The sequence below is a fragment of the Arachis ipaensis genome, chromosome B10 (genome assembly GCF_000816755.2).
Source record: "Arachis ipaensis cultivar K30076 chromosome B10, Araip1.1, whole genome shotgun sequence".
In the NCBI taxonomy this organism is placed as follows: Eukaryota; Viridiplantae; Streptophyta; class Magnoliopsida; order Fabales; family Fabaceae; genus Arachis; species Arachis ipaensis.
In genome coordinates this window covers 125,709,795-125,734,826 of record NC_029794.2, presented here as the reverse complement: position 1 = coordinate 125,734,826, position 25,032 = coordinate 125,709,795, and the positions used below count along the sequence as shown (strand labels likewise).

General features: G+C 36.8%; 1 protein-coding gene across 1 annotated transcript; it reads left to right on the top strand.

Annotated features, from left to right (window-relative positions):
- On the top strand, nucleotides 9,082–11,202 carry LOC107621438. The gene is made up of 5 exons (XM_016323461.1): nucleotides 9,082–9,321; nucleotides 9,466–9,685; nucleotides 9,789–9,979; nucleotides 10,391–10,534; nucleotides 11,032–11,202. Exons 1-5 carry the CDS (start codon nucleotides 9,082–9,084, stop codon nucleotides 11,200–11,202), a joined length of 966 nt encoding a protein of 321 aa, XP_016178947.1.

The following is a 25,032-nucleotide window of genomic DNA, read 5'->3' as shown; positions in this document are numbered from 1 at the left end:
CATGAGTTTGTGAGGCAACTAATAGATGATGGTGTAATTACCATCACTTATGTAAGATCTCAAGGAAATTTAGCAGACCCTTTGACTAAAGGTTTGTCAAGGGATAAAATCAAAGAGACTACTGCTAAAATGAGATTAAAATCTATTATTGCTAAATGATGGGAACCCAACCTTATTCTAGTAGACTACTAGTTTCAAGGTTTAATGGGTAATAACAAGTTATTTAGCAATTGGAGCACTAAGGTATATGATTTAGTGCTATTTACAATAAATTAGGAGGGTGAGTTTAAACTCTTAATAGAATGATAATATTATCTATCAAAAGATTCCACCTATATGAATATAAGAGTGGTGCCGCTCTAATCGAGAATTTTAGAGGTTTTATTATCGTAAATATTCATGAAACCAGGATGAGCACAAGGCCATATAAGTGCTTAAAATTGTAAACTCTTAAACTTGGAGGGTATAAGCAACTCTTTAAGAGTTGTGTATGTTCAAAACATTGTATCTATTGGCAATAGAAAAGACACAACCATTTGTATACGTAACTAATCATAATTACTACGTGCAATATGTATAAATAAGTCCTTATTCACTATTTCAGATTAGTAGTACTAAGTGTACAATTTACTCAACCATTAAGAGATTTTCTTTGTTCAGGAGAGTTGAGAATTTCTTACTATTGCTAATTAAGAAATTCTTAGGTTTCATTGTATCCTGGGAGAGTATTGTCATCAACCCTATAGCAACTAAGTGTGGGGACAAATATCTCTCTAGAGAAAGCGATCTAATCGTGCCTTAAAATCACTACACAAATATAAGATTTTGTCATCTTACCATCTTCATATACCCAACACCTACTACCTCTAGTTTATCTACTTCAACTCATCTCGTTCCTGATAGCAGCTGGCTTCTAACTCTACATACCTCATTCTGCTACTTCATTTGTTCGGGTGAATTACTCTGTTAAGCAAAATGATTTGCTCTTGCAAGTCTGGACCACATGTAGTCGAGTGGTTCTCTTGTCGTCTGTAGTTTTAAAGACGATCAATCGTCGTCATAATTATTGACGCCAAGCATCGTAGATGACTTGGTTGTGCGTTTTTTTATAATTTATCGATCACAAAAAACTGTTGATAAAATCGTTAACAACAGGAACATGTTCATTCTTACAAAATTTTCAGAGCCTTGTAGCAGAAATAAAAGTTATTATTTCACATTTATAAATATTATATAGATTATAATTTTGACCCATGTGTAACTTGGTTAAATTAAAAAACAGTAAAAACGTCACTATAATTATCATTATTCGCCAGACAAATTAATTGTCAAAGATTCTGGAGTTCCCCTATAAGATACCACTTGTATTTCTTTGAGTAAATAATTAATATGATCAAGCTATAAGCATATTGACCATTTTTATATATTTTCTTTCGTTTGGACCACTACTATATACCTAGCTGCCTCTATGAAGTGCATAAAAATCATCTTTGCCAACTTGTTAACGAAATTAAAGTTGGAGAAAAGGGGTTGCTAGGGTTGGCATGATTAACTTTTATTATTGTTATCACGTAAATGATGCTAAAACGAGGCCTAAAATAATACAGTTGTCTCATAGTAGTAGTCGTTTTGTTGCATTGTATTATATATTATTATTAACTAAAGGGTTTTATTATCAAGTATTTTAAGGATACTAGTTAATAATATATTAAAAAAAAAGATTTTTATATAGATAAAACAAAATTAAAATTTGTATACATTTATTATGATTGGAAATTCCAATTTTTTTTTCAATACAAACTTTTACTTTTATACTATTAACAAGTGTCTTTAGATTATTAATTAAAAAATAAAAACCTCTTAAATAAATGAGAGAAAACCAACTTAACAACGAATGGGAATATTATGAACACACAGATTTGGTTCAAATCCATGGTCTAGGTATTGTCCTTTTACGAACACACCAAAAGAAATAAATGGGATAAAAGATAAAATTATAATTATTTGCTAGCCCTTGTTTATGTTAATTTATGTAGTTATTAATATGCTCGGTTTTGAATAACCTGCAAATCTATCTATATATGGATCTAGTCTAGTTTAGACATGATTGTCGTTAAATTTATCAATAATTTAGATTACCTCCTAGATAAGCAATATCTCACAACGACTTGTTCAAATTAGATCATCTTTTAAAATTATTCCTCTTAATTATTACTCTCTCTCCTCCGGCCTTTTCATATATAATAAGTGTTTTTATTAGGTTTGTTTTCATATCAAATTTACTACTGTGATTTTTAAACTCATTAATTAATTACTTTATATCTATAGTATACTCTTTAACTATTTATTGTAAAATAGTATTAGTGGATATCTCAATCATGGAAAAAAATATTTTAATTAATATAAAATACATTACCTTTTTTTCTTTTTTTTTTTTGTTATAAAAAATGCTATTTATCCTTTAATGGTTCAGCCTCTTTTTTTTTTTTGGTGTCTTAATGGTTCAGCCTTTGTATCTTTTAATTTGATTTTAATAATTTTTTAATCACATATCTTCTTACTTTTAAGAAAACTATATCTAGTTAAATCTAATTTAAATTTAATAAAAAAATTATAACTTTTATGACTTTCTTCGTACTTTCTCAGTCTGTTACATTTTTTTTCTCACTGGATACCTTATTTGTGTGCTATTGTCATTTTCAATTGAACTACTTTGTTTGTGTCGTCATTTTGCTGCTCATTATTATTGTTCTCATTTTCCTGGTAAAAGGATACTCCTTTGTTATTTTTTTTTTAGTTAAGAGCTATGATGCTCATTAAAATCTTATATGATACGAGGATATGCATACATATAAAATATAAAGTATTTTTTAAGTAAATTTTAATGATATTTTGATATTTTATCGATATTAAAATATAAATTAAATTTTTTAATTATTTTTAATGTCTTATTTTAATTATATCAAGTATTTAAAATATTTTTTATTTTAATAAATAATAATATATACTATATCTAAATTTATTTTAAAAATATATGTTAAGAATAAGACTGGATACGATGACACGTGATGGTATTTAGGTGTGTCTAGGCGTATTCGGAGAAGAATTTTTTATTTTTTATTAAGACACGGTTGGATACAGCAGACACGCGTGTCGGACGAGTATCGGTGAGTGTCGTGTCCGAAATGTGTCTGACACGCGGACACGGCAACTCAGCAAAGTGTCCGTGCTTCATAACTTAAGAGATTATATCAGATTTTAGGGTTTAGAGTTTAGATTTTAAGATTTTAGAATTTAGGATTAGAATTTTAGGATTTAAGATTTAATATTTAAGACTTAAAATTTTAGAATTTAAATATTTTAAATTTGATTCTGATGTTATTTTTGTAATTTGGAATTTGTTTGAATTTAATTTTAAAAAAACAAAAGTGAATTTTAAGATTTTTAATTTGAATTTGTATATAAATATTAGAAAGATAATTTATTTATGTGTTTGTTGCAATTATATTTTTTGAATATGAAAAAAGGTTGATTTTAATTATTAGATACCTACTAATTGATTTGTAAATTTATACATGTTTGATAAGATTTAGAAAAAAGGTTGGAACCAACTTTTTTTCCCTTAATTTTTTTCCTTTAAATTGTTCTTCCTCTCTATTTTTACAATAATAATGCAAATTCTTAACTTATATTCAATTTGTTAGATCAGTAATTACCATTGTTGGGCTTAAAATAATACATTGCTCTCTTAAGCTTGCAAACTAACTCCTTATTAGCATTTGAAATACATCTTTCGAGTTATCTCATATATATAGACCTCTTCTTCTAAATCTCCATTAAAAAAAGTCGTTTTCACATCCATTTAATACAATTTTATGTCAAAGTATGCTACCAATACCATAATAATGTGAAAAGAGTCTTTCTTTAAAACAGAAAAAAAAAAGTTTTTCTGTAGTCAATTCCTTCCCTTTGAGTAAATTTTTTGGCAACAAGTCGAGCCTTGTAGTGCTCAATATTGCCTGATGAATCCTTCTTGGTCTTAAAGACCCATTTATAGCCAAAGGCCGTTTCCCCATCAGGTAATTCTATAAGATTCCAAACTTGGCTATCCGTCATAGAATTCATTTAATCCTTCATAGCATCTAGCCATAAATTGGAATTACGACTTTCCATTGCTTGTGAAAACGTCGTTGGATCCTTTTCATCACAAATATTACAGTCAAACTCAACAAGATACACTACATAGTCACTAGAAATTGTAGACTTTCTTATTCTTGTTGATCTTCTTAATATTGCATCATCAACCTCTTGTAAAGGTAGTGGCATAACAGATTTTCCTTCTTCTTGAAGTTACTCTTGAACAATATGTTCTTGAACAACATTTTTATTATGAAGAGTTTGATCCTCCACCATATGATCTACTTGAACATTATCTTCATGATGTGGAACATCAGTAATAGGTTGTTCTACATTGACCCTATCTGTATGGGCATTGTATTGAACAATCACTCTTGTACATGAAGAGGTTTGACAAATATTATCGTTCTTAACAACTTTAAGAGGATGATTTCTCCCACTTTTCACATCATGCTCTAAAAACCTTGCATTTCTAGATTCATCTATTTTATTTGAATGGGAAGGACAATAAAATCTATAACATTTAGACTTTTCTGCATAGCCAATAAAATAGACACTTATCGTCCTTGGGTCTAACTTCCTTTCTTGTAGATTATAAACCCGAACTTCAACAGGACAACCCCAAATGCGTATATGATTAAAACTAGGCTTCCAACCTTTCCATAGCTCAAATGGCGTTTTAGAAACTGTCTTTGTTGGAATTCTATTTAATATATATGCGGCTATCTTAAGCGCTTCACTCCACAAGGATAAAGGAAGATTGGAGTTGCTAAGCATATTCCTCACCATATCCAGCAAAGTGCTATTTCTTCTTTCAACTACACCATTTTGATCTGGTGTGCCAGACATGGTGTATTGTGCCACAATACCATACCCTTGAAGATACTTTACAAATGGACCAGGTGCTTGTCCACTTCCAGTATATCTCCCGTAGAATTCTCCACCTCTATCTGATCTCACGATCTTAATTTGCTTTCCGCATTATTTCTCTACTTCAGCTTTATAAAATTTAAAGGCGTCCAATGTCTCATATTTATTATGAAGCATATAGAGATACATATATCGTAAATAATCATCAATAAAGGAGATGAAGTATTTCTGACCACTTAAGGACATATTAGGACAACATATGTCAGTGTTAATTATTTCTAATATGTCAGAACTCTTCTTAGCACCTTTTTAAGACTTTTTGGTTTGCTTTCCCTTAATGCAATCCACACAAATATCAAAATCAGTAAAGTCTAGAGGTTTAGGAACTCCATCACTTACTAATTTCTTCAGTCTCTAAATGGAGATGTGTCCCAACCTTCGCTGCCACAACATAGAGGATTTTTCATTCATACCATTACCATGCATAACCATAAAACTAGATGGAATATTATTTGCTAAATGGACTTTAAATAAATCACCAATTAAAGTACCACGTCCAATAATATTAGAATTTTTAACAATGTCAACAGAATCATCATAAAAATTTATACATAATCTTTGATTTACAAGCTTAGATAAAGAAATCAAATTTTTTGAAAAATCTGGAATATAAATTTTTTTTTTAAATCTAAAATACAACCAGTATTTAATACAAGCCTAAATGTTCCAACGGCATCCACACATGAACGCATCCGATTGTCCATATAGATGCTTAGTTCACTTTCTATCGGTTTTCTTTTCCTTATAAAATCTGCAAGGTATTTGAAATATGAATTTCAGCACCAGAATCAATCCACCAAGTGTCATGACATATTTCAACAAAATTAGATTCAAAACACATTGAAAGAATAAAATCACAAAGGTTAGTACCTTTCTTTTCAAGCCAAACTTTAAATTTTGGGCACTCCTTCTTCATGTGTCCTTTCTTTTTACAAAAGAAACACCGTTCACCTTCTTTTTTCATAGGATGGGATGCCATACCCTTTCCTTTCTTCTTATGAGCTTGCATTTTACCACCCTCATTTGTCACTAATAGTGCACTTTCATCAAGTTCCTAAATTAGCCTTCCTTCCTCTTGCACACACATCACCAGTAATTCGTTAATGGACCATTTTTCTTTATGTCTGTTATAAGAAATCTTAAATGGTCCGTATTGGGTAGGAAGAGAATTTAGAATAAGATGCACCAAAAATGAGTTAGAGATCTCAAACTCTAAAGCTTTCAGTTGTGCTGTAATGTCTCTCAACCTCATGATGTGTTCATGCACATCTCTTGAGCCGGTAAGCCTCATGGATGACAATTATGTTATTAGGGTGCTTGCACCCGGTTAGTTAACGACTAATTAGCCCATAAATGAGAATTTATTCTAGAAAGTCAAAAATGTTATTTTTATAGCTTAATATGATAGAAGAAATCAAAACGAGAATTTCGATACCAATCTTATATAAATCGGCCCAAGATTGGACCGAACGAGCCAAACCGAGCCAACTAGACCCATATTGCGCCCTTGACCCAACCAAACTAAACCTAAAACCCTAAAAACAGCACTCTCTCTCCTCTCTTAAGCCTCCAAAACGCTGAAATGAAATGAGGAAGGGGAAGAACATTCTTCCAAAGTTCTAATTCTCATTTGATCTCCAAACCACCATAACTTTTGATCCCGAGCTCCGATTGCCGCACCGTTTGTGGCCACACGTTCACCGCGATGAGTTCTACAAAATTCACTACTTTGTTCTTGAGGTAAGCCACGATTTTAGTCCAGTTTTCTCTGCCTTAAATTCAAATTTTATGGAGAAAAAGTGTTGAAATTTTGGGCTCTTTGATGTTATAGGATCTAACTAGCTTGAAGGAGAGGCTTAATCTTGTCTCCTTGATTCTTGGGTATGGTAAGATTCTCAACCCTAGTGAAATTTGTGGGTTTATGATGTTTGGGTATTGAGTTGTTATGTTTGGATGTGATAATTGTGGTTAGAAAGTATATATATGTGTGTTGGAGCTTGATTGAGGTTTTGGAAAGCTTGAAAAATGGCTTTGGTGTGCTAAAAATCTGTTCTTGGAGGTGTTGAAGTTTTGAGAGCTTGTGGAAAGGTGATTTGGAAGTGCTCTGGGTTGAGCGGGAAAATCGGCTAAGGTATGGTCTCGGTTTCCTGTATCTAAAATGTAATGTGGTGTGAAAACTTATGCTAGAGGCCCTAAGATAGAATTTGAATGGTTGATGTTGTGGAATAGTTGAGATAAATTAAGTGGTTATGTATATGATTAATGAATATTGATATTTTGATGGGGTAATACATGAGAGATATGCATGTTTTGATATATGCTTAATGATTGATTGAGGTTGAATTGTGGGTGAAGCCATGTTGATGGTGAGGATGATATTAATTGTGTGTATTGATAGTTTATTAGGAATGATATTGTTGAAAATTGGGATGAGAAAATATGTCTAATATGTTATTGTGTTTAAAGTCGAGTTACTTGGTTGAGATAGGCTAAAATGATGGATTGGTGGGTTATGAATTTGATAAAAATGTGAATGTATGAGTTGAGGAGGCTTGAGGTTGATTTTTGGTATGTTTTGGTTGATTTTAAAAAAGGTTGGAATTAGGTTGTTTTGAAAATGGCACTTTGTGGTTTTGTATGAAAATATGGTTTTGGGGCAAACTTTGACGGAGCATAACTTGGACTCCGGATTCCCGATTTGTCTCAAACTTGTTTAGAAATGAAATTGGACCCGGGATGTTTATGCCGTTCGAAGAACGGGTGAAAAATGATTTGAAACGGAGAAGTTATACCCGTCGGAAGATTGGGGTTTGAAATTGTGAATTCTGCAGCTTTTTAACTTAGTAAAATCTTTGGCAGAACGCACACCCACGCATATGCGTAGCCGACGCGCACGCGTCGTTTTCATATATTCACTAACCACACATGCGCCTGGCCTACGCGTACGCATCGATGAGCTAAATCAGTTGTCCAGCCAAAATTCCTGAGAGTTGTGCGGGAGTTGTGCTGGTTTTGTGCGTGGGGCACAAAACGCACCCACGCGTACGCGTGGCTGACGCGCAGGCGTCACTTGGCTTTTCTCCCATCCACGTGTGCGACGCATACTCGTCACTATGACTTTTGGCTTTCAACACGTGCGCGTGGGCGACGCGCACGCGTGATCCTGTTTTCATCCCAAAGTTGATTTTTTAGTTTTTAAAGCTAAATTTCAGACTTCTAAACCTCCAATCTCACCCCTTATGTCTTAAAACTTTATGATATGCCTAGCAATGAGAAGGGCTAGCGAATGTGGTAACTTATGAATCAAGAAATGGGAGAATTAATGATCAATGATGATCAAAGAGAATGGTATGAGATACCGAGGATGGTGGTAGAAGTGCTTTATATGCCATGAGCCGAAGGGCTGTATTTGTTAATACATTGGCTGGTTATGGATTGAATTATAAGCCGGATGGCTGAGTTATTGCCAAATTATAGCTGAGCTATTATTGAATTATGACTGAGTATGATTGCATATATGCGTATTGAATGAAATGTGAATGTTGCACTTCCACTATCTGAGATACGAGTTTCCCTGGGAGAAAGTAGTGGCTAGCCACCATGTGCTCCAGCTGGAGACTCGATACTCTACTGACCCTATGTCGTAAGTGTGGCTGGATACTGTGAAGTTCCAGATGAGCTTGCCCCCGTGAATATACACCAGCGAGGGTGTTGGATATGAATTATGATTTATGATTGAGTATAACTCGAGTTGGGGATGCACGACAGAAGGAAAGTCCAATGGTTAGCTACCAGGACCTGTCGGGTTGGCGTTATAACCGACAGATGAGACTCATCAGCCATTAGGACAGTCATTCATCATATGCATATTTTGTGAATTGTTTGGAATTGCCTGATTGACTGCATATTACCTGCTAATTGTCTAAATGTCGTATCTGCTTCCTATTTGTATATCTCCTTGTCTGATATAATTGTGAACAATAATGGCAATGGCGAGGTGGAGCTCAAGGCCCGATGACACTAGCAACCTTCTTAAAGGTTAATCCACCTAAGTTCAAGGGAACCACCAACCTGACTGAGGCCGATACCTGGTTTCAGGCTATGGAGCGAGCACTCCAAGCACAGTTGGTACCTGAAGAGCAGTGTGTTGAGTTTGCTACCTATCTGCTCACCGGGGAAGCATCGCATTGGTGGCAGAGAACCCGACGTCTTCTGCAGCAGGGTGATGATCCTATCACTTGGGATGTCTTTCAGGTAGAATTCTATAAGAAGTACTTTTTGAATTCTGCTAGGACGGCCAAGGAACTGGAGTTACTGCAGCTGAAGCAGGGTGCTATGTCCGTATCTGAGTATACAGACAAGTTTGAGGAGCTATTAAGGTTTTCTTACATGTGTCAGGGAGCTCCAGGAGACTTCGAGGAATGGAAGTGCATTAAGTATGAAGGAGGGCTCCGGAGCGATATCTTTAGCTCAGTGGGACCAATGGAGATCAGAACCTTTTCAGAATTGGTGAATAAGAGTAAGGTTGCTGAGGAGTGTGTGAAAAAGGCAGCTGCAGAGAGAGGAAGCCATAGGGGACCATTCCCACAGAACCGAGGGAAGAGCTTTGCTCCTAGGGGTCCGCCTTTCAAGCAGGGAGGCTCTTTCAGGAGGCCCAACAACAACAACTCACAAGGGAAAAGGTTTGGGAAGCAACCTCAGAATGAGCAAGCTTGTGCTAGATGCGGGAGTCATCATTCGAGAGTCCCGTGCAAGGCCGGATGGGGCTTGTGTTATTCTTGTGGTAAGGCGGGGCATAGAGCCTCAAACTGTCTGGAGAAGCAGAAGCGAGGTGCAGGAAGAGCACAGCAGCCTGGTCGGGTGTTCACCACCTCAGCTATGGGTGCCGAGGGATCTGAGGCACTTATCCGAGGTAACTGTGAGATGGCTGATCAAGTTTTAAATGCTTTATTTGATTCGAGAGCAACACATTCATTCATTTCATTTGAAAAAGATAGTGAGTTAGGATTGAAGATTGTAGTCTTAGGTTATGACCTAAGGGTCTATAATGCTACCCATGAAGTCATGATAACTAGGCTAGGATGCCTGCAAGTTTCATTTAGGGTCAAGCAACGTGATTTTTTTGTCCTTGATTTAATCTTCTTGCCGATAACCGGTCTTGATCTTATCTTGGGTTTGGACTGGTTATCTAAGAACCATGTTCTGCTCGACCGTTCTGCAAAATCGGTGTACTTTATGCCAGAAGATACAGAAAGGGCCGGTTGTGTTGAATAGTTATTACCTGAACTCTATGATGGTGTATTGTTCTGGGACCAAATGTCAGGGTATTTTGTTGTTAACTGCGGGTGTTTCGGGTGATGATCAAAGCTTGGAGCAAATTCTGGTTGTGTGTGAGTTTCTAGAGGTGTTTCCCGACTATATTGATGAATTTCCACCTAACCGAGAGGTGGAGTTTACTATTGAGTTGGTGCCTGGGGCTAGACCAATCTCGAGTGCTCCTTATAGGATGTCACCGCTAGAAATTTCCGAGCTAAAGTCTCAGCTAGAGGATCTGTTGGGTAAGAACTTTATCTGACCAAGTGTTTCTCTGTGGGGCGCGCCAGTGTTACTGGTAAAGAAGAAAGATGGGAGCATGCGACTCTGTGTGGATTACAGATAGTTGAACAAGGTCACAATAAAGAATAATTACCTATTGCCGAGGATTGACGATCTCGTGGATCAGTTACAAGGAGCCGGGGTTTTCTCCAAGATCGATTTGCGATCCGGTTATCACCAGATAAGGGTGAGAGGTGATGACATCCCTAAGCTTTCAAGACTCGTTATTGTCATTACGAGTACACTGTAATGGCTTTTGGGTTGACAAACGCTCCTGCAGTGTTTATGGATTATATGAACAGAGTTTTCTGTCCGTTTCTGGATAAATTCGTTGTTGTCTTCATTGACGACATACTGATTTATTCCAAGACTAAAGAGGAGCATGCGGAACACTTGAGGACCGTGTTGCAGATACTGAAGGAAAAGAAACTATATGCGAAACTATCTAAATGTGAATTCTGGAAGAGTGAGGTGAAGTTTCTGGGTCACGTGGTGAGTAAACAGGGGATAGCTGTCGACCTTCTAAGGTGGAAGCAGTGATGGAGTGGAGGCAACCAAAGGAGTTTTCTGGGCTTAGCTGGCTACTACCAAAGATTCATCAAGGGCTTCTCGCAAATAGCTTTGCCATTGACAAAGTTAACCCACAAGGATGCGCCGTTTGTTTGGACTCCTGAGTGTGAGGAGAGCTTTCAAGCGTTGAAGCGAAAGTTGACCACCGCGCCTGTGTTGGTGTTACCTGAGCCGAACGAACTATTTGAGGTGTACTGTGATGCCTCACTAAAGGGTCTAGGGTGCGTGCTGATGCAGCATCGTAATGTGGTAGCGTATGCCTCGCGGCAGTTGAGACCTCATGAAGTTAACTACCCACCCTACGCACGATTTGGAACTTGCTGTGGTCGTGTTTGCGTTAAAGGTGTGGAGGCATTACCTCTATGGGGTTAAGTTCTGAGTTTTCTCTGATCACAAGAGCTTGAAATATCTCTTTGATCAGAAAGAGCTTAATATGCGACAGAGGAGGTGGATGGAGTTACTGAAGGACTACGACTTTGAGTTGAATTACCATCTGGGAAAAGCGAATGTAGTAGCGGATGCGTTAAGTTAGAAGTCGTTGTATGCTGCTTGGATGATGCTTTGGGAAGAAGAGTTTCTCAAGGCATTCGAGGGTCTAAAGATTGGTGTTCAAGAAGTGTCTGGAACCCCGTGTTTGAGTCGATTACAGATCTCAAGTGACTTTAAATTCGAACTCCTAAAGGCTCATGAAAACGATGCCGTGTTACCGAAGGTTTTGCCAGCTACTGAGCAAGGAATGCGGTGGAGAGTGTCGGAGGATCATGATGGGATATGGAGATTCAAGGATAGGATCATAGTGCCGGACGTTGGCACTTTGCGGCAAGATATCTTAAAGGAAGCACACAAAAGCGGATTTTCTATTCACCCGGGGAGTACTAAAATGTACCATGATTTGAAAGCGATGTTTTGGTGGCCGGGTATGAAGAATGATGTGGCGGAATACGTCTCAAAGTGCTTAACTTGTCAGAAGGTGAAGATTGAACATCAGAGACCTTCCGGGACGTTGCAACCTTTAGAAGTTCCGCAATAGAAATGGGAGAGCATTGCGATGGACTTTGTGTCGGGACTGCCAAGGACTAGGGCCGGTTTTGATGCTGTTCGGGTGATTGTGGACCAACTGACGAAGTCGACTCACTTTCTACCCATTCGGATGAATTACACCCTTGAGGAACTAGCACCGTTGTACATAAAGGAGATTTTGAGACTTTATGGTGTGCCTACCACTATAATTTCTGATAGAGATCCTTGTTTCACTTCAAGATTCTGGGGTGCATTTCAGAAAGCTTTCGGAACCCGATTAAGCTTGAGTACGGCTTACTATCCTCAAACAGATGGTCAATCCGAGAGGATGATCCAAACCTTAGAAGATATGTTGAGAGCTTGTGTTCTGGATCAGCCGGCGAGCTGGAATCGATATATGCCGCTAGTGGAGTTTGCGTACAATAATAGCTACCATGCGAGCATCGGAATGGCTCCGTATGAGGCTCTGTATGGGAAGAAATGCCAATCTCCGCTATGATGGTATGAAGCTGGGGAGAAAAGCTTGTTGGGGCCGGAGATGATAGCTGAAACTACCGAACAAGTCAAGAAAATCCGAGATAGGATACTCACTGCGCAGAGTCGTCAGAAAAGTTACACCGATCAGAGGCGGAAGCCCTTGGAATTTGAGGGAGGAGACCACGTTTTCCTTAAAGTTACTCCAACCACAGGAGTAGGTAGGGCAATTAAAGCGCAGAAGTTGAATCCTCGATACATCGGTCCGTTTCAGATCCTAGAAAGGGTTGGACCAGTGGCGTATCGAATGGCTCTACCACCCCACCTTTCGAACTTGCACGACGTATTTCATGTGTCACAGCTTCGAAAGTATACTCCTGATGCTAGCCATGTGTTAGAACGGGAATCGGTTCAGTTAAAAGAAGATTTGACGCTTCCAATGACTCCGGTCAGAATTGACGATACAAGTATCAAACATTTACGTGAAAAAGAAGTTTCGTTAGTCAAAGTGGCATGGAGTCGAGCCGGTGTTGAGGAGCACACTTGCGAACTTGAGTCGGAGATGTGAACTGACTATCCGCACTTATTCTCAGGTAATTGAATTCGAATTTTGTGGGCCAAATTCCCAATTAGGTGGGTAGAATGTAAAACCCGTTTAATTAACGACTAATTAGCCTATAAATGAGAATTTATTCTAGAAAGCCAAAAATGTGATTTTTATGGCTTAATATGATAGAGGAGATCAAAACGAGAATTTCGATACCAATTTTATAGAAATCGGCCCAAGATTGGACCGAACGGGCCAAACCGGGCCAACCGGACCCATATTGGGCCCTTCGCCCAACCAAACTAAACCTAAAACCCTAAAAACAACACTCTCTCTCCTCTCTTAAGCCTCCAAAACGCTGAAATGAAATGAGGAAGGGGAAGAACACTCTTCCAAAGTTCTAATCCTCATTTGATCTTCAAACCACCATAACTTTTGATCCGGAGCTCCGATTGTCACACCGTTTGCGGCCACGTATTCACCGCGATGAGCTCTACAAAATCCAATACTTTGTTCTTGAGGTAAGCCACGATTTTAGTCCAGTTTTTTCAGCCTTAAATTTGAATTTTATAGAGAAAAAGTGTTAAAATTTTGGGCTCTTTGATGTTATAGGATCCAACTAGCTTGAAGGAGAGGCTTAATTTTATCTCCTTGATTCTTGGGTGTGGTAAGATTCTCAACTCTAGTGGAATTTGTAGATTTATGATGTTTGGGTATTGAGTTGTTGTGTTTGGATGTGATAATTGTGGTTAGGAAGTGTATATATGTGTGTTGGAGCTTGATTGAGGTTTTGAAAAGATTGGAAAAAGGGCTTTGGTGTGCTAAAAATCTGTTCTTGGAGGTGTTGAAGTTTTGAGAGCTTGTGGAAAGGTGATTTGGAAGTGCTCCGAGTTGAGCGGAGAAATTGGCTAAGGTATGTTCTCGGTTTCCTGTATCTAAAATATAATATGGTGTGAAAACTTAGGCTAGAGGCCCTAAGATAGGATTTGAATGGTTGATGTTGTGGAATGGTTGAGATAAATTATGTGGTTATGTATATGATTGATGAATATTAATGTTTTGATGGGGTAATGCATGAGAGATATGCATGTTTTGATATATTCTTAATGATTGATTGAGGTTGAATTGTGGGTGAAGCCATGTTGATGGTGAGAATGATATTAATTGTGTGTATTCATGGTTGATTGGAAATGGTATTGTTGGAAATTGGGATGAGAAAATATGTCTAATATGTTATTGTGTTTGAAGTCGAGTTACTTGGTTGAGATTGGTTAAAATGATGGATTGGTGGGTTATGAATTTGATAAAAATGTAAATGTATGAGTTGAGGAGGCTTGAGGTTGATTTTTGGTATGTTTTGGTTGATTTTAAAAAGGGTTGGAATTGGATTGTTTTGAAAATGGCACTTTGTGGTTTTGTATGAAAATGTGGTTTTTGGCCATAGTTTGACGGAGCATAACTTGGGCTCTGGATCCCTGATTTATGCCAAACTTATTTAGAAATGAAATTAGATCCGGGATGTTTATGCCGTTTAAAGAACAGGTGAAAAATGATTTGAAACGGAGAAGTTATGCCCGTCGGAAGATTGGGGTTTGAAATTGTGAATTTTGCAGCTTTTTAACTTAGTAAAATCTTTGGCAGAACGCACACCCACGCGTATACGTGGCCGACGCACACGCGTCGTTTTCAAATGTTAACTACCCATGCGTGCGCCTGGCCTACGCGTACACGTCGATGAGCTAAATCAGTTGCCCAGCCAAAATTTCCGAGAGTTGTGCGGGAGTTGTGCTGGTTTTGTGCGTGGGGCACAAAACGCACCCACGCGTACGCATGGCTGACGCGCAAGCATCACATACGTGTCACTATGACTTTTGGCTTTCCACGCGTGCGCGTGGGCGATGCACACGCGTGACCCTGTTTTCATCCCAAAGTTGATTTTTGAGTTTTCAAAGTCAAATTTCAGACTTCTAAGCCTCCGATCTCACCCCTTTTGTCTTAAAACTTTATGATATGCCTAGAAATGGGAAGGGCTAGCGAATGTGGTAACTTGTGAATGAAGAAATGGGAGAATTAATGATCGATGATGATCAAAGAGAATGGTATGAGACACGGAGGATGGTGGTGGAAGTGCTTTATATGCCATGAGCCGAAGGGCTGTATTTGTTAATAAATTGGCTGGTTATGGATTGAATTATGAGCCAGATGGCTGAGTTATTGCCAAATTATGGCTGAGCCATTATTGAATTGTGGCTGAGTATGATTGCATATATGCGTATTGAATGAAATATGAATGTTGCACTTTCACTATCTGAGATACGAGTTTCCCTGGGAGAAAGCAGTGGCTAGCCACCATGTTCTATTGGTGGAGACTCGATACTCTGCTGATCCTATGTCATAAGTGTGGCCGGACACTGTGAAAGTTCCGGATGAGCTCGCTCCCGTGAATATACACCAGTGAGGGTGTTGGATATGAATTATGATTCATGATTGAGTATAACTCGAGTTGGGGATGCACGACAGAGGAACAGTCCAATGGTTAGCTACCAGGACTTGTCGGGTTGGCTTTATAACCGACAGATGAAACTCATCAGCCATTAGTTTAGTTTTAGCTTAGTTTAGTAGTGAGAGTTAGTTTCTAGAGAGAGAAGCTCTCTCTTCTCTCTAGAATTAGGATTAGGATTAGGTTTAGTTCTTAGATCTAGGTTTTAATCTTTGCTTTCTTCCACTTCTATCTCTCAATTCTTTGTTGCTACATTCATCTTCTTCTATTCTTTTGTTATAATTTCCTTTATGTTGTTCTTATATTTTGTTGTAGCTCTAGTATTGTTCCTTCTACATTCTTCCAATTCAATAAGAGGTAATTCATAATAATTGTTCTTCTTTGATTTTCTATTGTTGATCTCTTGTTTTTGTAGTTGTAGATTCCTTTAATTCTTGCATTTAATAATGTTTACTTCTATCACAACCAATAACGAGACACTTTATTGTAATTCCTAGGGAGAACGACCCGAGGTTTGAATACTTCGGTTATTAATTTTAGGGGTTTGTTTTAGTGACAAACAACTTTTTGTATGAAAGGATTAGTGATTGGTTTAGAAACTATACTTGCAACGAGAATTCATTTGTGAAAATTCTATACCATCAAAAATCCGTTCATCAAACTGGCACCGTTGCCGGAGATTTTGCAATGGTGTTATGTTATTGGTTATTGTATATATGTGAATAGTGTGAATATGTTTGCTTTTGTTATCTCTTGCTAGTTTTAGGATTTAATTTTCTTGCTTCTTATTTGATTTTGTTTCCATTTTCTTCTTGCTATCATGAATTCTCACCTTGGCTATGAGTTTGGTTATCAACATGTTGTAGGAAATGAGGACTATAATGAATATGTATATCAAGAATGGGATGACCAAAGGTGGAAGGAGCCATATGCTTATGATCAATTCTCATGGCAACAACCCCCACCAATGCATTATGAAGAAGAGCCATTCTATGATGCATATCAATCCAATGGTTATGGTGAATCACCTTGTGACTTTCAAGAACCACCACCATATGCCTATGATCCATACCCTCAACATAACTTCCAACCATACTCACAAGCCCCTTCTTACCAACCACCTTCATATGACCCTAATCCATATCCATCTTACCAACAACCATATGAGCAATATGAACCACATATAGAGCCACCACCATTCCAACATCAATATTTTCAAGAGCCACCACCTCCTCCACATTATTACCAAGATGAACCACCTCTAATATATGAAAATTTTCAACCACAAGATGAATACTACTTTCCACCACAACCTTCCATGGAAGAATACTCATATCCATTGATCCAAGAGTCACATGATCCTAATCATATTATCCAAGAGGAACAAGAGTCAAGGGATCGTCTCAAGGAAGCATTGGATCAATTTCAAGCAACCATGGAGTGTGTTGTGCAACAAGTGGAAAGAATGAAAAACATAGAACCACCACAATTCTACCAAGAAGAACCACCTTCCTACTATGAACCCTCCCCCCAATTTAATGAACCCTTCCACCCACCCCAATCTCTAATGGATGAAACCTTTGGTGTTCTTGTTCAAGGGCAAGAAGAGATGAAAAGGGATGTGCAAAATTTCATGGCCGCCTTGGATGCGGTAACAAATCAATTAGCCTCCCAATGCTTGAACACTCAAGGAACTACCATGGCTACATGTGGAGAATCAAATGAAGAACATAGCATGAAGGAGAGATTGGAAACTCCGGTGGAAAATGAGGGAAGTTGCTTTGTATTGGAACAATTGGAGGAAGCTTTAATTGTTGGAGACAAGGAAGAAGTGGTAGAAGACTTAGGAGATGCGGAGCCTCCATGGGAACATAGAATTGAAGAAAATCCCTCCAAGATGATTGAAATTGATGCTAGGGAGGAAAGTGCACACCTTCCAAGGCATATTCCATATGAAGACTTGGATGGGATAGAGCAAGAATTGAGTTCCCATGGCAATGAAGAGCAAGCATCAAGTCCTAGTGGTGGAGAATCCTTTGAACTTGAAGAACCTTCTCCCGGTGCATTTGAAAAGGTTGCGGAGGTAAACTTCTTTCACCCTCCCAATTATAGTTTGATTAAGGGAAAAGGCTTAGATAGTATTAATGAACAAAGGATTGAATTAGAGAGATCTTGTGAAGAGGTGGAAGTCCCTAGAAATAGAAGAACGAGGGTTGGTTATGCTTTGTCAAGATCTTTAGAAGCATCCTTGCCTATGTTGTCATCTACTCCTTCACTTGAGTGGGTAAAATTCATTTCTATTAGCTTTATTGTCCCACTTGAGTATGGCTTGCTTGAAACGGATGGTCAACTTAGGATGCTTTGTGGGATGAAGCGTAAGCAAAAGATGTTTCGTGGTTGGCATTGCAAATCAAGGCTCATTTTGGTTGATACTTCAAGAGTTGAATACAAAGGTGGGAATAGTGCTCAAATAGATGGGTCTAGGAGGATTGTTGGGCATTTCAAAGAGAATTCATCTTGTTCACCACCCGGACGGATTAATAATGATGATCAACTTCAAGACAGGTGTGAAAATAAAGTGTGGGATCCCGGATTACAAGAAGAGGATCAACTTTGGGAGCCCCAAGCTTGTGAAGAACTCCATCAAGACTTGGCTCAATCCATGAAGAATCTTGGGGCACAATGGAGAACCAAGCATTGGTGGGAGTTCCAAGATGAATAAAAGCACAAGCCACCTTGATGAGGAGCTCCCCATAAGTCCAACTTAAGGACAATAAACAAAAGTGCTAGGTGGGAGACAACCCACCATGGTAAAATCCTTTCATTTTCTCTTTTGTATATATTGGTAGAATTAGTTTAATTTCATGTTTTGTTTAGTTAGTTGAGTATGTTTGGTAGTTTAAGTATGTTAAATAAGGTTTTATGGTGTTTTGGTAGCTGTTTGGAGGTTTGGAATGCTTGGATTGGTGCAAAAACATAGAAAAAATTTTTTGAAAAATAGAGCACCATCCACGCGTACGCGTACATGGCGCGTACGCGCACTTCCAACATTTTCGACCATCCACGCGCGCGCGCCATGCGTGCGTACGCGCAGATTGAGAAGTTCCAACCTCCATACATTTTCCAGAGAGTTGTGCCTGCGCCGCGCCAACGTTGTGCCTCTGGCACAAACCCCACTTGCGCACACGCGCACACGACGCGTACGCGCCACTGTCGAAATAAGCCAACGACGCGCGCGCGCCATGTGTGCGTACGCGCGGATTTCTTTCTCCCATCCACTTTTCTTTTCTTCTCCTCTTTCCAATTCTTTCCTTCTCCTTTCTTCTCCCCTTCTCCTACCCCTCATCCAACACTTCTAAACTCCATGGATAACCATTTATTTTAGTTAGTTAATTAGTTAGTTGGTTAGTTAATTAGTTAGTTTTAGTTTAGCTTTCATTTTATTTTCTCTCTTTTCATTATACGTGTTCGATTATTGACTTTGTTTATTATACGTTGCTGCCCTTGTTGCCTAAATGCTAATTTAGCATTAATGTTTTTAGATAATCTTTGTTGGATTCTATGATTGAGGTTATATTTTGCTACTTGGTTTTGAGTTTTTCATGCTTACCTTTTGAAAAATACCAAGTGATGAGAATTGTCTTCGAACTTATAACTCTTTTGAATTGCATGTTGTAGCTAGCCACCATGTGATTTGAACCGTATTCTTCATATCTTCTCATCTTATGGTGTTGTATTTTTGTTTTTCATGATAAATGCACCACAAGCAAACATGGAAGCAAGACTAAGACCACGCAGCAATCCAGAGACTCGCCGTACCCCCTTGCTCATCTTTGAGTGCACCGAGGACGGTGCAAACTTTTAAGTGTGGGAAGGTCGTCCGACCGGTCGGCGATTTTGGGAGACAAATTTCTAATCCCAACACTTTTACATTTCATTTTAGGTTTTTTGGATTTTTGTTGCATTTTCTTATTTCTGCATATATATACACAATAAACTTAGTCAAAATAATGAAATTTTTCAAAATTTCTATCTATAGGGCACCAATTGATTTGAGTGAAAACTTTTCATAAAACTTGCTTCAATTATATATATTGTGGATCATGTTTTTGAGCTAACAACACAAGCAAGTGAGAGTCTTGAGCCTAATGGTGTGGTTACATCTTATAACCACTTATTTTTCCTTCTTGTGTGCATTATTCTCTTTCTATGATTGTAATCTTTGATTTGTTTGATTCTTTATGTCCATTATTTTGTGTATTTATGCATTTATATGATTGAGGCCATCATTTCATTAGCTCACTTACCCAAATGGCCTTACCTTTTATCTTCCTTTGTTAGCCAATTTACGCCTACGATTAACCCACTTGTTCTTAATTTAGCACATTACAAGCCTAAAGCGGAAAACAATAAATGTCCTTATTTGGATCTTTGATTAGCTTAGGCTAGTGTGTGTGAGTATCATTCAAGTGTGGGAACCTTGGGATATTGGGTGAATAAAAGGGTGTATTTTGTATTGCTATTAAAAATATTGAAAATTGGGTACATACAAATGTATTGCTCAAGTGTAAAACCTTATGCATTGATGTTCTTGTATATAGAAAGAAAAAAAATGAGAAAAACAAAAGAAAAAGAAATAAAAGTGAAAAATAAAAACAATATGGAAAAGAAAAGAAAAAAATAGAAAAAGAAAAAAAGAAGAAAAATAATAAAAAGGGGACAAAATGCCCCAAAGTGAAGCTCAATAAGATCAATGCATAAGTGCTGTGAAATGAAAAGAAAATGCATGAGTATGTGAAAAAGTGAGTAGAATGGGTAGTTAGAGTAGAATTTAATTGTATAGGTTATTATATGGGTTAAGTGGAAAGTTTAAGCTTATCAAAGATTCAAATTCCAAGCTCACTTAACCAAATATGCATCCTACCTTGACCCTAACCCCATTACAACCTATGAAAAGACCTCATGATATATATATGCATGCATGAAATATTTGTTGATTGTTAGAAGAAAAATAAATCTTATAAAGCATGATTAGGAGAGAATTGAGAGAATCAACCCTAGACACTTGAGTGAATAGAGTGCAAACACTACCGGTGAGGGTTTGATGCTCAATTACATGTTTTCACCTATGATCATAATTTTCATGCAAGTTTGTTAAAATATTTAATAACTCAATTCAATTGTGGATTAGACTTGCTAGTCCTTAGCCCTTGTGCATATATGTTTCTTGGGAATTGATTTATTTTGACCAAGCACTTGCATTCATTTAGATAGTTGCATATAGGTAGATTGCATTTAGTTAGTTTCCATTGAATAAATGCCATACCCTTACTTCATTCTTGGTTTAAGCATGAGGACATGCTTGGTTTAAGTGTGGGGAGGTTGATAAACCCCATTTTTAGGGTTTATCTTGTGCTTGATTTAGGGGATTTTATACCCTTTTACCCACATTTATCCATTGAAATAGCATGGTTTTATAACTTCTCCTTTAATTGTGCTTAAGAGTGAAAACATGCTTTTTAGGACTTAAAATAGCTAAATCTAATTCTCCTTGATTCCATGAGATGCCTTGATATGTTTGCTAAGTGATTTAGATTTAGGAGGCAAGGATTGGACCAAGGGAATGTAGGAAAAGCATGTAGAAATGGAGAACTCATGGAGAAATAAAGGAAACGCAAAAGCTGTCAACCCGACCTCTTCGCACTTAATCGGCCATAACTTGAGCTACAGAGATCCAAATGATGCGAATCCAGTTGGGTTGGAAAGCTAACATCCGGGGCTTCGAAACGATATAAGATTTGCTATGGTTGAACCGCGCATGGTAACGCGTACACGCATAGTACGCGCACGCGCCGTTGCTACCACCTGGTTCACTTAAAGCAAAACGTGGCCAGCGAATTCTAGAGCCTTGTGGGACCAATCCAACTCATTTCTGATGCTATTTAAGTCAAGGATTGAAGGGGGAATGAAGATACTTTCATACTTTAGAAATTAGTTACCATTAGTTTAGTTTTAGCTTAGTTTAGTAGTGAGAGTTAGTTTCTAGAGAGAGAAGCTCTCTCTTCTCTCTAGAATTAGGATTAGGATTAGGTTTAGTTCTTAGATCTATGTTTTAATCTTTGCTTTCTTCCACTTCTATCTCTCAATTCTTTGTTGCTACATTCATCTTCTTCTATTCTTTTGTTATAATTTCCTTTATGTTGTTCTTATATTTTGTTGTAGATCTAGTATTGTTCCTTCTACATTCTTCCAATTCAATAAGAGGTAATTCATAATAATTGTTCTTCTTTGATTTTCTATTGTTGATCTCTTGTTTTTGTAGTTGTAGATTCCTTTAATTCTTGTATTTAATAATGTTTATTTCTATTGCACTTTATGTGTTTGTTGAAATGTCTCTTTTAGTTTTAGTGTAGATTTTGTTCCTCTTGGCCTAGGTAGAGTAATTAGTGACACTTGAGTTATCTAATTCCTTTGTTGATTGATAATTGGAGAGATTGCTAATTGGTTTGGAGTGCACTAAAGCTAGTCTTTCCTTGGGAGTTGGCTAGGACTTGTGGCTCAAGTCAATTCATCCACTTGACTTTCCTTTATTTAGTAAGGGTTAACTAAGTGGTAGCAATGAATAATTCTCATCAAAATTGAGAAGGATAACTAGGATAGGACTTCTAGTTCTCACACCTTACCAAGAGCCTTTTGTAGTTGTTAGTTTATTTTCATTGCCATTTACTTTTCATGCTTCTTATCCAAAACCCCAAAATAACTCATAACCAATAACAAGACACTTTATTGTAATTCCTAGGGAGAACGACCCGAGGTTTGAATACTTCGGTTATTAATTTTAGGGGTTTGTTTTAGTGACAAACAACTTTTTGTATGAAAGGATTAGTGATTGGTTTAGAAACTATACTTGCAACGAGAATTCATTTGTGAAAATTCTATACCATCAAAAATCCGTTCATCAGTACTGTTACCATACTGAGAACCTCCGGTTCTCACCCATGTGGATTTTGTGGCTTTCAGGTGCAGGACGTGAGACTCCTCTCTGAGGCAGGCTCGAGACTTTTAGATTAGCGAAGATCCTTGATTCTCGGGACTTTATTTTGGCTTTATGTCTTTACTTAGATACTTGTTATCTCCACTAAATAATTACATACTATTTTGACTCCTCTTAGAGGTTGTTTTGGAGAATAGGTTTGGTAGTTTGTCCTTGGGATTTCTCTTGGATTTCTTACTTTATGTATATAAATATGTATACTTTATGCTTGGACCGGTTATCTTCGCAAACCGGGTCTTGAGTTTTGATATTTGTACCTTTGGTACTCTTTTTGTTTATGGTTTCGCGCTAATCTATCATTTGTCTTTTTTGTTACGTTATCGGTCGGATTGTTGCGCTTTTCATCTTGGCGATTTTGTTTTACCCCTTTTCTTTTCAAAGGCTCCTAGTTATAAACATTTTTCGCACTACTATATGTACTAAATTTTATTTTTAGAGGTTGTAATACCTCGTCACCTCTGTCTTATGACTTAAGCATAAGGCTCTGTGTGGTAGGGTGTTACACAAGTGCATTACTAAAAGACTCAAACTATTCATCAATAACCTTCATGTAATCCTTGACATTCCCGCAATCAGGAATTGAACCTCGGATACTAGTTGAGATACGAGACTTAATGAACATCATACTTAAACGGTTGGATTTCTCCCACCATTCGTATAATGCTACCTCAGCTCGAGAACTAGCATCAGTAGGTGCCGGAGGCTCTTCCCTACGAAGAGCATAGTCAAGGTCTGCGCACCCTAAGTGAAAGAGAACATTATCTTTCCATTCTTTATAGTTGTCACCACTTAACAAATGAACTTCAGATACAGTTTCAGATATCATTACTGCTGCAAGTAATAAATCATGCTAACATTACTCAACTTTAAATAGGCACTTCAAAATCCATAACATATGATAATACATGCCAATACAAGTCATATCAAAATAAATATGAATTACAGTTTCATTAAAATCTACCTGTGGACAAAGATTTTAACACACATAATATTCACTATATTAACTAAAGTATTGAAATTAGAAAATAAAATACTACTTCTTAATACTTGTAGGCTAATTAAGAAGTAAAATATTTTCTATTTCAATCTAATTATATGTGAATAACATAATAAATTTCTGTGAGTAAGTTCATTATATAATTCATAACATTACACATATATCATTAATATTTATGTGTTTCTTTAAATATAATTATTATCAAGGATGCTGACTCCTTAATAAATTATATATTAATTACAATATGATATGCAGCGGAAGAATTTATATTGCATGCAAATATAATCATCAAATAAATAAATTCAGTGACATAAATAAAATTAAAATTGAAGAAGATCTAGTGGTCAACTATTTTGGCAATATTTAAAAGATCCAAATTCAAACCTCACTCCTAACAAATTTTGCAAATTTTGGAGAATTTCTTTGGGAGTATTTTCTATTATTCCCTCTTGTGCGTCAATTTCAATTTCAATGGTTTTTCATACTTATTCCAAAATTCATACTATAATTTTTCTGCACAGTAATTAAATTTTGAAATGGTAAGGCAGAGATAAGCATACCTCCAACCATTGCCAATAAATTCTTTGATTTAATTTGAAAACTTCCAATTTTTGAATCACAAAGTCAGATGGAATCAAGGTATGTTTGTTTGTTGTTGTGTGATCATAATTGGGGACCCAAACTTTATAAAATTTATGAACAATTGTATTCTTTTCATAAAAAAATAAATTAACTACCAATATAATTAATGAATAATTATAATATCACCCAAACTAATTTTTATATTAACAAATTAGAGCACCGTTAGAATAAAATTTCTAACACAATTCACTTACTATTTTATTAGTTGATTGTTAGTACCAAAAAGGTTAGTTTTCTAAAAAAATCGTTAAGCTTACTGTTTGTTTTAATAATGGTATATAACCAAAGAAGAAGAAGAGTAACCTACGTACTAACACACAATAATTACCATTGCCTCTTCTATTAAGGATCTCTCTCTCGCTAATTTGTAATAATAATTTTTTAGTTTTACACACATACACATATATTTTATGCTCTTTATAACCTCATGGTGAAGGTTAATTATAAGTTAGCGTATTTTATAATGATCCATTCTACTGTAAATAGAGTTAATTACAGCGTCTTTTCTTTTTCTTTTTTTCTTTTTTATCAATAGTAGTTCATTATTTTTATTCTAAATCCGAAAT

Coding starts and splice junctions, on each gene's coding strand:
- LOC107621438 (XM_016323461.1), top strand. CDS start 9,082: ATGACACTAGCAACCTTCTTAAAGGTTAATCCACCTAAGTTCAAGGGA. Junction 9,686..9,788: donor GAAGAGCTTTGCTCCTAGGG/GTCCGCCTTTCA, acceptor AGCTTGTGCTAG/ATGCGGGAGTCATCATTCGA. Junction 9,980..10,390: donor ATCTGAGGCACTTATCCGAG/GTAACTGTGAGA, acceptor ACCAAATGTCAG/GGTATTTTGTTGTTAACTGC.